At 36.0% G+C, this 13,520-nt stretch overlaps 1 protein-coding gene across 1 annotated transcript in view; it reads left to right on the forward strand.

Moving 5' to 3' along the window:
* Positions 1 to 2,517: 2,517 nt before the first annotated feature.
* The window catches only part of Vps13B (vacuolar protein sorting 13B), an 85,553-nt gene continuing 74,550 nt past the window's right edge, over positions 2,518 to 13,520 (forward strand). Inside the window, 7 exon segments of the mRNA XM_071669425.1 lie at positions 2,518 to 2,608; positions 4,625 to 4,738; positions 5,925 to 6,102; positions 7,008 to 7,110; positions 9,898 to 10,079; positions 11,289 to 11,392; positions 13,170 to 13,434. Coding sequence (XP_071525526.1) covers positions 4,652 to 4,738; positions 5,925 to 6,102; positions 7,008 to 7,110; positions 9,898 to 10,079; positions 11,289 to 11,392; positions 13,170 to 13,434 — 919 coding nt within the window. The 5' untranslated portion in view covers positions 2,518 to 2,608; positions 4,625 to 4,651.

Raw genomic sequence — 13,520 nt, forward strand, 5'->3', positions numbered from 1 at the left:
TCTTATTTTATTTTTTATAGTAAAAATCAACCATGTGATTTTACATTTCCGGAATTGTAATTATTTATTCGTAATTACTTATTTGTACAGTATATTGAGGGAATTTCGTAATCGTGGGGTCTAATCTAAGCTTCTAATATACAACTTTTTAAATTCATTCATGATGTCCGCATTCACAGCTCCATTTAGTTATTCATCTGCGATGGAAAATGCATTCGAACGATTCGGTCACAACTCAGTTCCAGCTCTGTCCACCGCCACATTAGGTCATGAAAGTCTCTGTGTGTAAAGATTCGCCAAGATTAACCTTGGTATAGGGCCAAGGGCTCTTGTCAATGGCATCCAGTTCTCGAGTGTGCCATCACTGGCACATTGGGGATTTGTGCTCGGAGTGCCATTACTGGCACGGATTGTATCGAGTGTAACTATTGTAATGGGTTCGTAGGTGGATGTGTGTTTTATGTAAGGTGTCAAATTGTTTCATCCCAGATGTGTGCTAATAAGTTCAATCCATGGAACTTTGGGTATTGGTCAATCAGTTGTAGGCCTATAGTCAAATCATACAAGGTATAGAAACACTGATTAATGAGACGCGAGTTAAAGTCTTAATCTGTCTAAATAATTAAGTGATAAATTCTGAACAAATGATCAAGAACAGTTACATATATTATATTGTTTATAGCTTTCTTTTTGTAATGAATAAACGAACAATGTCCTCACACATGCGGACACTAATATCTTTAGCGTAGTGTCCCTATAATTGAGAATGTTTTCTATGATCTGTAAAGAAAATGATCCATAACGTTTTTAGTGGAATATTGTAAGGATATAATCATAGCTATTATTGTAAAAAAAAAAGCAAATTGTCTCTTATCTTACTTAAGAACAACAGTTGATATTAAAACTCTTATATGTGGTATAATTATTTATTAATTCTTGAGTTCTTCTACCGTAAATTATACACAGGCATATAAAATTTTTGATTTAGTTATATGTCTTTGATACAAGTAGAACCCATCTTTACATTGAATATCTGAACTTCTAAAATATGGTTGTAGATTGAAGGAAAAAGTTTTTGGGTAGTCCTCAGCTTATGAGGACTATAAATTGAATATAATTCTCGTATGGGGGTAGTTAAACGTCATACTGATTCACACGCAATGTGTAAAGCCTTCTCCTTCTGTAGCAAGAAGCACTAGTGGGTCTTCAATTTTCCAAATAATGGCTGTTGCTGGACAGTGATGTGACAGATCTACTGCATTATGTTGGGAAGATGCTGCGGCAGCAACCAGGATTATATATCCATCTACTCTGATGTAAGTTATAGTATTAAATGCCTAAATGTTTTTTTTTTTTTAGAGCCCATGCCAAGCTTATTGGTGTATCTTTACACACACACACACACACTATGAATACATATGAATTAAATTTTGGATGAAGCGTTCATCACGATACACACAAAACGCACATCCACACATGCATGTTATAATGGATATAATGACTTCAACAATAAACTTTCCCAAGGTAGACTTAATGTGTCTATTGACGGCTTTCTTATTAGAATTCTCCACTCGTCCTTCTCCTCATTCACTGTTTTCTTCAGCTTCCACTTCTAAGTGAGCTTTGGCTACTTATTGGCATATATCTTATAACCTTCCGTTCCTTGAAGATGACCATCTTGATCATGATCATTTAAGTCCTCTCTTATCTTTGTATTTTTCATCTAATCTTTCTTGGGTCTAATGGGATTAGCCTCGTTGCTTTCAGTGTGGTATCCTGTGATCTATGAACTTGGTTGTGTGATCATGTTTTTGATTGTGGGAGCCTAGATCTATGAACTTCATTGTGTGACCATGCTTCTGACCCACATATTAGGATGGAAATAAGAATATTGATTTACATTTTTTGTGCTTCATTTCAATGGTATGTTTTCATCTTAGTATAGGGAATTGCATAATGAAGTAATGTTCCCGAATTGTATCTCGTTATCACATGCTAGCTACGTCGTCAGAGCATGTTATGTTGTCTTTTTATGTTCTTTTTTTTTTTTTTTTGTAAATATCAAGGCATGTATGAGGAATAAAAGAGGTGACTACTTTTCCGTTTGACTCCGGTTTATACTTCGAACTGTTCTGTCATTTCCTTTATTCTTGACTCTGTACAGAGTGATGGTGTGTTCATTTAATCATTCGCATAAATGTCATATTTCATATCAATATTGATTGTCTTCTAATATTATCTATAGTTCGTTTTTTCAATTCTGTCGACATACAACATACTGGATTGTAACAACAAATTGAGTTCATTCGAAAGGAATAAACTTATTTGTGCATGTGTTCGTAAGATTTTCTTTTTTGTTCGGGAAACCTATTTTTCCAAATATCTATTAATGCCCACTTATGTTAATCTTTGGCAACAGTAAAAATATATTACTTATAAAACAATATATTTGACATTAAATCGATTTTGAGTGGAATATCAGGAGTGTTGACGTTTTGATGACGTTTCCACAACAAGCGACGATCGAATGTAAACAGTGGCACTACGAACACCCCGTCAAAATTTACGATAATGTAAATTTATGCTTGGCATTCTGTATCTGTTAGGGGTATGTATTTCAAATGTTTTGTGCTTTTAGAAGAGAGGATAGTCTACCTCTTCTGTCTGTTATATATGTTTTCATATAGTACATGAACTTTATAAGGTTGGTAATATGTGGGAAGTTCCCAACTTTGTCATGGGTAGAGCCCCTTTGTTTATGTATACACAATTTTGGTCTTCTGTTCCCTTTCACTGTAGAATAGATTGTAAAACAGCTAGAATCGGGATTACATCAAGAGAAGTTATGGATAACTAATAACTGCAGTTGGGACCGAAATGCTACCGGCTTCCGCCCCTTATCAAAAACTGCTGCAGCATTTGTAATCTGTAACGTTAATTATAACTGAATATGTAACATTTGTCCGGATATGATTAGCCAGTGTGTTATAATTTGTCCGAGATGAAAGTCATGAAAGTAAATCCTTTGAATGGAGAAAGAAAAAAATACTATTCCTTTAGAAAGATATATTGCAAATTATATGAGGAAAGCTTATTCTTTTGTCTGTTGTTGTTCCACCCAGTGATAAAGTTTTGATTTAGTGGGACCACGAATCTGTGTTATGTAATAGATTTTCTTTTACAATGTTAGTGAATTTTTTTTTACAAACTAGAAAAATGCTGGGAGTGATTACAATCAGTACTTTTTAGGTAATTACTTTACCAAGATATTGGCACCAGTGGGTCAAACATTATATGTTGACATTGTTTGAATTTCTTTATTTATAGTATTGAGTTTATTTATATTTTGTGTAGATGGAAAGTTTTTGAAAATGTTGATATTTATATTGTCATCAGGTCTGAGGAGAAAAGATAGAATTCATGTACAATAAATCCAGAGGTTGTTGCTTGGAGAGTTCTTACCCATTACCATCTTGGAGTGGAGGGAAAGTATTAAGACAACCAAACTAATCAACTTTCCCATACCCTGTAATTAGGCATCTCACCCTAGCTTATTTCTCCCCTTGCCTATCTCATTGTAAATGTAATCCTACGATGGTGAGAATATATCCTGTTTAAATCATCATCCATGTAAGGATTACATTGTGCTAGGCATGGGTGAGGTAATTACAAACAATGATATATCCTGTAATGAAGATGCTTAAGAGAAAGTGTTGACATGATATTGTTTGACCCAGCAATGTCCATATATATGTGACTTATGTGTCTTTTATCCTACAGCTTTGAATTAGGTGTTAGTGATGAGGCTTTAAGGTGTAGGAAATATCTGGGGTTAATTGATGTAAAATTTAGCCTGTGAGCACTTGCATAAATTAACTTGTATATATTGCCCTGGAGACTGGTATATACCTTATTTCTAGTGTTGATTTGAAAATATGTAATTGGTTGTTGTGCTTACATCCAGTTTGTTACTTGTGAGTTCGTAGGGGTTCATTTGCACAGACACTTTCCATTGCACAAACACATTCGAGCATGAATGTTTCACCATGTGATTGTATGCAGTAGATGACAGACACTAGCGTATTTTGACCACTACATTGAAAATTGAATCTAGGTCCTTTGAAGTTTCTTGTAGTTTTTATTAAATCTGTTGATCTCTAGAAATGTTCATCTCTTTTTATGTTGATTATCCCTCCATTTTCTTTAATTGTAACTCTTCTAATTATAGAATTATTTAAATCTGTAAAATAAAAAGAATGATCATGATCACATTCCCTCCACATCTTTAATCCCCATATGATATATAGGAATGCTTTACTTTAAGGGTAGTGCAGAAACAGATTTATGGAAGTGATAGAAAAACACCTTTTCACACTGCATAAAGTATTGTTATGAGGCTTATCTGATTTTTTCAAAATTTTGAAAGAATCTTGTGTTTGCCTAGACCTTTATGAAGCTTACACAAACTTCTTTCTTAATACCATTAATTTAGTATCCAGAACAAAGTTGCAGAAATGTAGTTTACCTTTGTCCTCTTTCATTCATATACATTGTATAAAGAAAATATTCTCTCAGACATTTTTGTATGTAACTTTGCTGTGATGATTATTTGAAATTTTTTCAGGTCCCAGATGGTTAAACTTTAGTGAGGATGTTACGTATAGAATCCTACATCACACCCATCATCCTCAACTATGTGGATAAATACATTAAGAATCTTAAACCAGAGGACTCACAAGTAGGTTGAAGTGTTAGATTATATTATGAATATATCTTGTTTTTGCTAGCAATCATTTGTGTTATGAATGGGTTAGGTTCCTGGACCTAATTCGTAAGTTGATCTGTTCATAAGTTGGAAAATTATAGAAATGCTTAAGATTCAAGGAAATACCTATACCTGACTATAATAGTGTATTAGATATTGTATTCCAAAGTAAATATAATTAATAGAACATAATATTCAGCAACACTTAATGAGAAAAGATGCAATGCAGCAATTCATTAGAATAAATGATTAATTGTGTGTCAAACTAGGAAGTAGATATCGTTTTTTTGGAGCTCATTTGTAAATATGGGTGTTTGTACGTTGGGACCTCCTGTTCTTTGTTTATGTATGTATCTCAAGACTGTAGAAAATACTGAAAATGAAGACATATGGTTATTAATTCAAAAGAATGCATCATTGATGTTTATATGGGTAAATATGTTATGGTAGGGACTTCTTTCTGGGTAATTTGCCCTAAAATCCAGTTAGACCTAGAATTATTGATTATATTAGAATTATATTGTTTCTATGTATTCATGATATTTGATAAATATAAGTTCTATGTATTCATGATATTTAACAAATATAAATTCATCCAGTAGTTTTTGCTGTATCAGCTAATGGTTCTAACCTAGCAACTGTAGTTACTGGCTAAACCAGTTACCTCAGCAAAAGTGTCAGCTCAATTCCTGATTGTGACTTGACTAGAGTCAGTTGCTGTTTTTTCGTATTACCATTCATTCACTCTCCTATTTACACCAAGGTGGTACATATGAAATCACTCATAGATATCCATTTTGGCATATATCTTGTTACTTTGTGCACTTTTCTACCCACATACATTCGTGCCATATTTGAACCTATTGTTTGTGACTGCTTGCTTCCATTCATGTCACTAGCACAGTTTATATTTCATCTGATCATATTGATTGTTTGTTTTTGCCATTGCCACCCAAGGATACTCTTTCTGAAAAATTTTCCGTCTTTTATCAATTTTTAAGATTTTTCCAGTGTTCTGTTCCAATATCCTCTTTTTCATAAAGATATTATCTGTGGCGTATGTAGTTCAAGGCAGTTATATACTTTCTTCCTTGATTTTATTAGCATACTTAGAAATATGCTCAATTTTATGTGAAAATTGATTAGTATTGTTTTTTAGGTATCCTTATGGGGAGGGGATGCTGTGTTCAACAACTTGGATTTACGACTGGATGTGCTTGAGCAGGAGTTGCGGCTTCCCTTCTCTTTTGTGAATGGCCATATACATGAGTTGAGGATTCATGTTCCATGGACCAAGCTAACATCAGAACCAATTGTTATTACCATTAACACAATTGGTAGGTAATATTGATTTCAAAAGATTTTTTCATTCATCAAAAGTAAATGACATGTGTCACAATAGAAAATACTAAAAAGAAAACCTAGTTTCTTTTGCCTTGTGAATCTCAGATTGAAGAGAAACTAACTACAGATCATTTGCATTGTTCCATTTTGTAGATTTTTCCCGTTCGTTTTGTACTTTTAACATCACTGTCTATAGGAACGTTGGTTTAGGACCAAGGAGGAGGTTTAAGATGAATGCTAAAAAGGGCAAGTTGGTAGTATTTGTGATGGAATTTAAGGCATAAGATCTAGTTGTATGGTGAGAAGTTAGAAAGGATCTGAAATTACAAGCTTAGTGGGAGTGTACTGAGTGAAAGTGTATGGGTTGCTGCTGGGATATCTTATAGGATGTTAAAAGGGAGGTAAGTTGCTGGCATCCAGAGATAAGGAATAAGGGGTAGAAACATTGTTAAGCAAGTATTACATGGTTTATTATAAGTTGCATGTTGCTTTACCTTGATATATGAGAAAGAAGCGCTATTTTTGGAATTAAGAGGACTTTGTACAAATGTGCTTGTTTTAGAGATGGATTTTCTGGGACTAGGATTTGGAGTAAGGAGAGTAATCAGGAAATTAATATTGTCAGAATTATACATGGAAAAATGGACATTGCAATGCTAATGTGGGTTTGGCATGTAAAAAGATTGGATTCTGAAGATTTTCTTGAGTGATTGTATGTAAGTGAGGTGGAAGGATGGAGAGAAAGGACAGAGTAAGGTTGAGAAGGTTGTAAGCAAGGATAAATGTTTGATATTTTGCAAGGATGGCAATGCATTGAGATTGCGTACACCACCCAGTTGGATAGTCGGAGTTAGACCATTGGATATAGACAGATAAAGATAGATTACTGTTTTTTCAGAATGTATTCTGAAACTAAAGGGTGGAGAAACTGCCAGCTCAGAGTCTTCCAGCCAAAGTGGAACTGGACCTAAATCTGCAGATGTGAGACGTAGGCAAAGGAGGTGAGACCATCAGTTTTGAAGAATATTGAGACTGTTTATATTTTGTTTTGGTAAATTTGGTAGTTGTTTGAAATTTTGAATTGTCTTACCTTCCAAAACTGCATATTCTTAAACTGGACCCTTGTGATCTAGATATTCTAAAGACTTTCTGGGTGATTGGGTTACCCATGGAAGGAGGGGGGTTAACATCATTCCTAGTTATGGAAGTCTATGAACTCCCTCAAGGGGGTGGCCCCAGCAGTAGTCTCCATAACAATTGAACTCCAGTTCTGCTTTTTAGCCTTTGGTGCCTCGCCCCAAACAGACCACTGGCAGAGGACAACTCTTCTGCAGCTTTTGCAGAGGCACCTACAAATTGCTCTTACTGACTACTACTTAATGTGTCTGTGTAATTTTTCCGCCAATAAGTAAACAAACACCAGTATAGAACACATGGCACTTTCGTACAAAAACAAACACTACTGTCCCACTGAACCCAATTTGTTTACAAAATTTTATCCAGTTTAACATTATTGTCATCAAAAAAGGATGTACAAAACTATGTAGTCTACTAAAAAAACTCAGCGTGCATGTAGCCTTCCTTCAGAAAACCAGAATTGCATTCAAATATACCCTTCCTCCCTTCTACAATTACACTACCTTTAGACAAGAGTGACAACAAGGACAAGGAAATGTAACACTTGAACACCACAATATACCATTCATTGATTCCACTGAGCACACAAAACCTATCATGAGCAATGTAAACTCTCTTGAAATATTGTTTAATTTGTTTATGGATGGGGTTGTTAGGGAGGTGAATGCAAGAGTTTTGGAAAGGGGGGCAAGTATGAAGTCTGTTGGGGATGAGAGAGCTTGGGAAGTGAGTCAGTTGTTGTTCGCTGATGATACAGCGCTGGTGGCTGATTCATGTGAGAAACTGCAGAGGCTGGTGACTGAGTTTGGTAAAGTGTGTGAAAGAAGAAAGTTAAGAGTAAATGTGAATAAGAGCAAGGTTATTAGGTACAGTAGGGTTGAGGGTCAATTCGATTGGGAGGTGAGTTTGAATGGAGAAAAACTGGAGGAAGTGAAGTGTTTTAGATATCTGGGAGTGGATCTGGCAGCGGATGGAACCATGGAAGCGGAAGTGGATCATAGGGTGGGGGAGGGGGCGAAAATTCTGGGAGCCTTGAAGAATGTGTGGAAGTCGAGAACATTATCTCGGAAAGCAAAAATGGGTATGTTTGAAGGAATAGTGGTTCCAACAATGTTGTATGGTTGCGAGGCGTGGACTATGGATAGAGTTGTGCGCAGGAGGATGGATGTGCTGGAAATGAGATGTTTGAGGACAATGTGTGGTGTGAGGTGGTTTGATCGAGTAAGTAACGTAAAGGGTAAGAGAGATGTGTGGAAATAAAAAGAGCGTGGTTGAGAGAGCAGAAGAGGGTGTTTTGAAATGGTTTGGTCACATGGAGAGAATGAGTGAGGAAAGATTGACCAAGAGGATATATGTGTCGGAGGTGGAGGGAACGAGGAGAAGAGGGAGACCAAATTGGAGGTGGAAAGATGGAGTGAAAAAGATTTTGTGTGATCGGGGCCTGAACATGCAGGAGGGTGAAAGGAGGGCAAAGAATAGAGTGAATTGGAGCGATGTGGTATACCGGGGTTGACGTGCTGTCAGTGGATTGAATCAAGGCATGTGTATGGGGGTGGGTTGGGCCATTTCTTTCGTCTGTTTCCTTGCGCTACCTCGCAAATGCGGGAGACAGCGACAAAGCAAAAAAAAAAAAAAAAACTACAATAATGCAACACAGTCAAGTCCTACATATCCTTCCCTGATGCATCCACCATGAGTCCTGCTCAGTACATCCCACACCTTCAGGTTCTGATGAAAAGCCCGAACACATTTTTGTATGGGGATTTCAAAATCCACATCCTTCTTGGCTTAACATTAAACCTACACCCAAGAACCCTGAGGTGGGCCACACATAAACTAGTTGTATTCTTAACTTTTTCAATTAATATAACCAGTCAGCAAGACTCTCAACTCATTACTTCAACAGCCAACATTACCTTTTGCACACCAACACTTTATATGGGGACCAGTTGAAGAATACTCAGGACACTTAATATAGTGACCAGTCGATGAATACTGCAGGAACTCTCCTCTGACCACCCACCCAATCAGTTCACACAGGACACTCAAACTGCAGGGAAGCAGAGTGGCAACTTTTACATATCACATAGAATCCAAGCTCCTGCACTTCACCTTTGGTAAGTTCCTGTCCCTAGGCCATGCCATTTCCTGTTTCAACAGTATCATCACCCAAGTCAGCCAAAAACTGCATACTGTATGGACACAGAAAGCTTTATGAACTGAGCTATGAGTGATTAAGTGAGCCATTGTTCTGCATGTATGATTTAGTGTTTCATGTTTGTTTTGTTTGAGTAACATTATTATGCTGTGATGTGGTTGTGAAGTCACTATCACAGGAGAGGGCTTTCACACTGTGATTTTTTTGAGGTGATGGGGAGGAGGGTTACCTCATAGGAAGAGACTGAAAAGTTAGAAAAAGAACTGCCCCATGATGGACACCGTCATAAAGTTTGATGATTTTGGAGATGCACCCTATGTGAATGACTCTTAAGTATGCCTGATGGATCTGTCTGGGTTCCTGAATGTTGTTGGAGCTTCCAAAAAGGAGTTCCATTGGCAGGTAGGTAACTTAAGGTAAATATATATATCCATGCACTGTAATATTATTTGGTAATTAAAAGAAGTGTGAATGATATTTGCTGTACTTTCAGGCAAGATCTTGAAGTTCCAACTAGTTATGTTCAAGGCCTCATCAACAGAATAATCAACAATGTTTGTATAGTATGCAACAATGTTATTTTGAAGTATGTTGAAGATGATATAGTCTTATCCATCAATATCAAGACTCTTGAATTTCGTTCTGTTGATGGTAACTGGACTCCAGCATTTATAGGTGAGACCAGATTCTGTGTTGTCCAGTCATTACTGATATATTGGATAGACATTCTGTATTTTGTTCTGAAATGATATTTAGATGTTAGCTATAGTTGAGTCTGCTTCAATTCGTTCTATCTATTGCATGCTTTGCACCTTTTTACATGCTCAGTCCCTGAACCTTCAAAGCATCTTTCACTCCATCCTTCCAGCTTCTCCTTAGTTTCCCTCTTTTTCATTGTTCCCTCCACCTTTGACATGTATACCTTCTTAGTCATCCTCCCCTCATACATCCTTTCATATATATATATATTCAGAGATTTTTAGCACACCCTCTTCATCTCTCTGATACATACTCTTACATGTATCTTTTACCATATCATTTTTTATTTGATCCATCCCTTTACACCAAACTGTTTTCTTGGGCATTTTATTTCCAACTCACCCATCCTTTTTGGCTTTTTTGAATGTACAATTTTATATTTCTAGGGGTGTTTTGTACAATTACTTTGGAATTAGGTATCTCAGTTATCCCTGTAGCATCCAGATTAGGTACCTCAGTTATTCCTGTAGCATCCACACATTGTGTTTTTCCTTGTACATTTAAGGTTTTTTAACCCACAAAGAGGAATTTTTATCTTCACAGACAAAGATGAATCACAGACAGAGATGAATAGTATTGAATTAAAGTCAGCCTTTTTTAATGGGGGGGGGGGTGGCTGCTTCACCAATGCTGCTAGAAATAAAAGTGGACATTGTTGACTGTTTGGCAACATTCATTTTTGCTCCTCTGTATGCTAGTAGAATGATTATCATTCTAGATAATGATAGATATACTTTGTAAGAAAGATTTATACAGATAATTACCTGTCAGCAGATATTGGTAAATGTAGTAATGTTGACAAAGATTGTGCATTTTCTTTCCCTTTTGTGTCTGCTGTATATCTGAGAATATATGTCCTGCGGAAGCATTTGGCACCCGTATGAATTCCCTCCTTACTCCTACCTAGAGTATAGCCTTGAAATTGTGGCAGGAATCCTTAAAACAAAGATATATACATATATGAACAGACCAACAAAGGTGTTTGTAAATGCTAAAGGGTTAAACTTCGGGTGTTGTTAACATATACCCTATTTGGTTATAAGAAATATAATGAAACTATATCTAAGGAAGATTTACTTTACGTTTTCATTGAATGCCTAAATAAATACAGATCTTATTTTTCAGATTTAACTGCAGAAGACCTCATACTTCGCAACCTAGCAACTCTTACAGATTTAACTGTCTGTTTGGACAAAAGAAATGCATCAGGCAAGATAGAAAATTACCAGGTATGATAAACAATATGTATTTTGATATAGCAAATTGTGTAATATTGTTCTTTCTGTTTATCTGTCTATCATGTGTAACTTCATTTCATTTTAATGGATGAATGAAGTGCCTTCAACCTCTCAGTTCTCATATATGTATCCTTATCATTTGTTTGGTGTATTAAAGTGTGCAAAAGCTTTGATGGTACTATATGTGCTGTGTATTTACTATTCATACTAAGCTGCTTTATTAGGTGAAACTAGCACCTCTGTACACACTTTCACCCATTTACAAAAAATGCCTTCATTGCACAGTCAAAAATCAGTCCTGTGGGATCTTCATCGGAAATACTTTTTATCTCTAAAGTAGCTCACCCACTACATAAGTCCACCTTTTTAATTTACATCCTCTTGTACTTTGAAAGAATATATTTTACATTTGATATCGAGATATAATCTGTATTGTATAATCCCAAAGATTACGATGTCAAGCTTATTAAGGCTTTTCCATTAGATTTTTCTGTTGCTGTTAGTTCATTTTCTCCCTCTTGTTCTTCATCTCACTGTATGCATTTTATCTTGATAGGGTACTATTTTTTTTTCATTATTTTCTCTTGTGGATGATTATCTTCGAAGATCCTTCCTTTCACCTTCTCATTCTCTTTGTCTTGATGTCTGTGAGAGAGGACCACCTCAGTGTGACCAGCATTTGTTAGGAAAAAGCTTTGTGGGTAACAGGTGGGAGAATATGGTGCACTTTCCAAGTGTCTTACAGGTAGCAGCTGACAATGTTTAAATGTTTTTTTAGATCTTTTTGTTTTTCCTTCCTTCTTAGGAACAGATAAACAGGCAGTCTCATTTGCGCTTATTCAGTCTATCTCTCATGTATAATGCACCAAAATCAATGTAGCATCTACTGGCAAGCCCGTAAACTACTCCATGGTTCACCATAACTTCATCACATGCTGTGCTTTTACTACTGGCAGGACTTCTGATCCAACAAGTCCAAGGGGTGATCTTAAGAGTACCCATCTTGACAGCTAAGGTTATGTTTTTTACAAAATCAGGTTTCTTAAGCCACACCTGTATCCTCCATATGGTGTTCTGCAATACTAGGTCAGACTACAATGTGTCTTGACAAGATGTTTTGCATCATGATTCTTGATTTTTTGTTTTATTGATATTTCTCTTTTTCTTCATTCATTCCAATCCTGTTACCTCTCTTATTCAAGTGGATACTTGTTAGAGAAGTCCTTATACTTTTTAAAATGCTTCTCATAAAAAGCAGTTAGTTGATATTTGATTTATTAGCCCACATTCTTTTTACAAAACTTGCCTGTTGGTGAAGTCAATCAATGACCTCATCTCTCTTAATATATCTTGTTCATCATGCTAAATTGTTCAGCAAATGTTTCAAATTTTGACAGTGAATCATCTCTTGAATGCCTTGGGGGTGAGTGTTTGTAAGTCATTACTAAATAGATCTGATGTAGAATAATGAAAAATCCAGGCTAAAAATGGCCTCAAGATTGCTGTTTGGTCTGACTTTTGACCTTGAAAATAATTCTAAAGGTAAATATTTTCAGAAACTGTATCCATTTTTGTTTTTTGCATAACGTGAGACAGGAATTGCTTTGTTCATCTTTGTCTCATATATCTATCCATACGTAATCTGTGCATGTACTAGCTATCTATCATTAGGAGTTTGGATGTGAGGAAAGTATACATGGTATAGATAGGTAGATGAATTGATATTCTTTGAAAGTATTATTGAAATTGTAACACTTTTATATTCTAGGAACCACTGATGTACCGGTGCTCATTGTCATGCAGGGTTGTTCGTCAATTTGAGACGGTCAACTCTGTTCAGCCTCTTTGTACTCGTTATGATGTCTTCTGCCCTCAGCTGCACTTCAGTTTGTCAGACATGCAGCTGCCCATGTTTTTAAGATTGCTTCATTTAGCCTTGGCTCTTTATTATGGAGACCTTGCATCATCATCTGACATGGAACAACCTGTAGGTGTGCCTACTGGGAAAGATGGAGATAGTGGGCTCTCAGAAGGTAAAGATATAGCATACAGTATATATTTTCTCTATAGCAAATATGCAAGTACTTTCCAGTGTTATTGCAGTATCATGAAATTGTCT

The sequence above is a fragment of the Panulirus ornatus genome, chromosome 14 (assembly GCF_036320965.1).
Source record: "Panulirus ornatus isolate Po-2019 chromosome 14, ASM3632096v1, whole genome shotgun sequence".
NCBI lineage: Eukaryota > Metazoa > Arthropoda > Malacostraca > Decapoda > Palinuridae > Panulirus > Panulirus ornatus.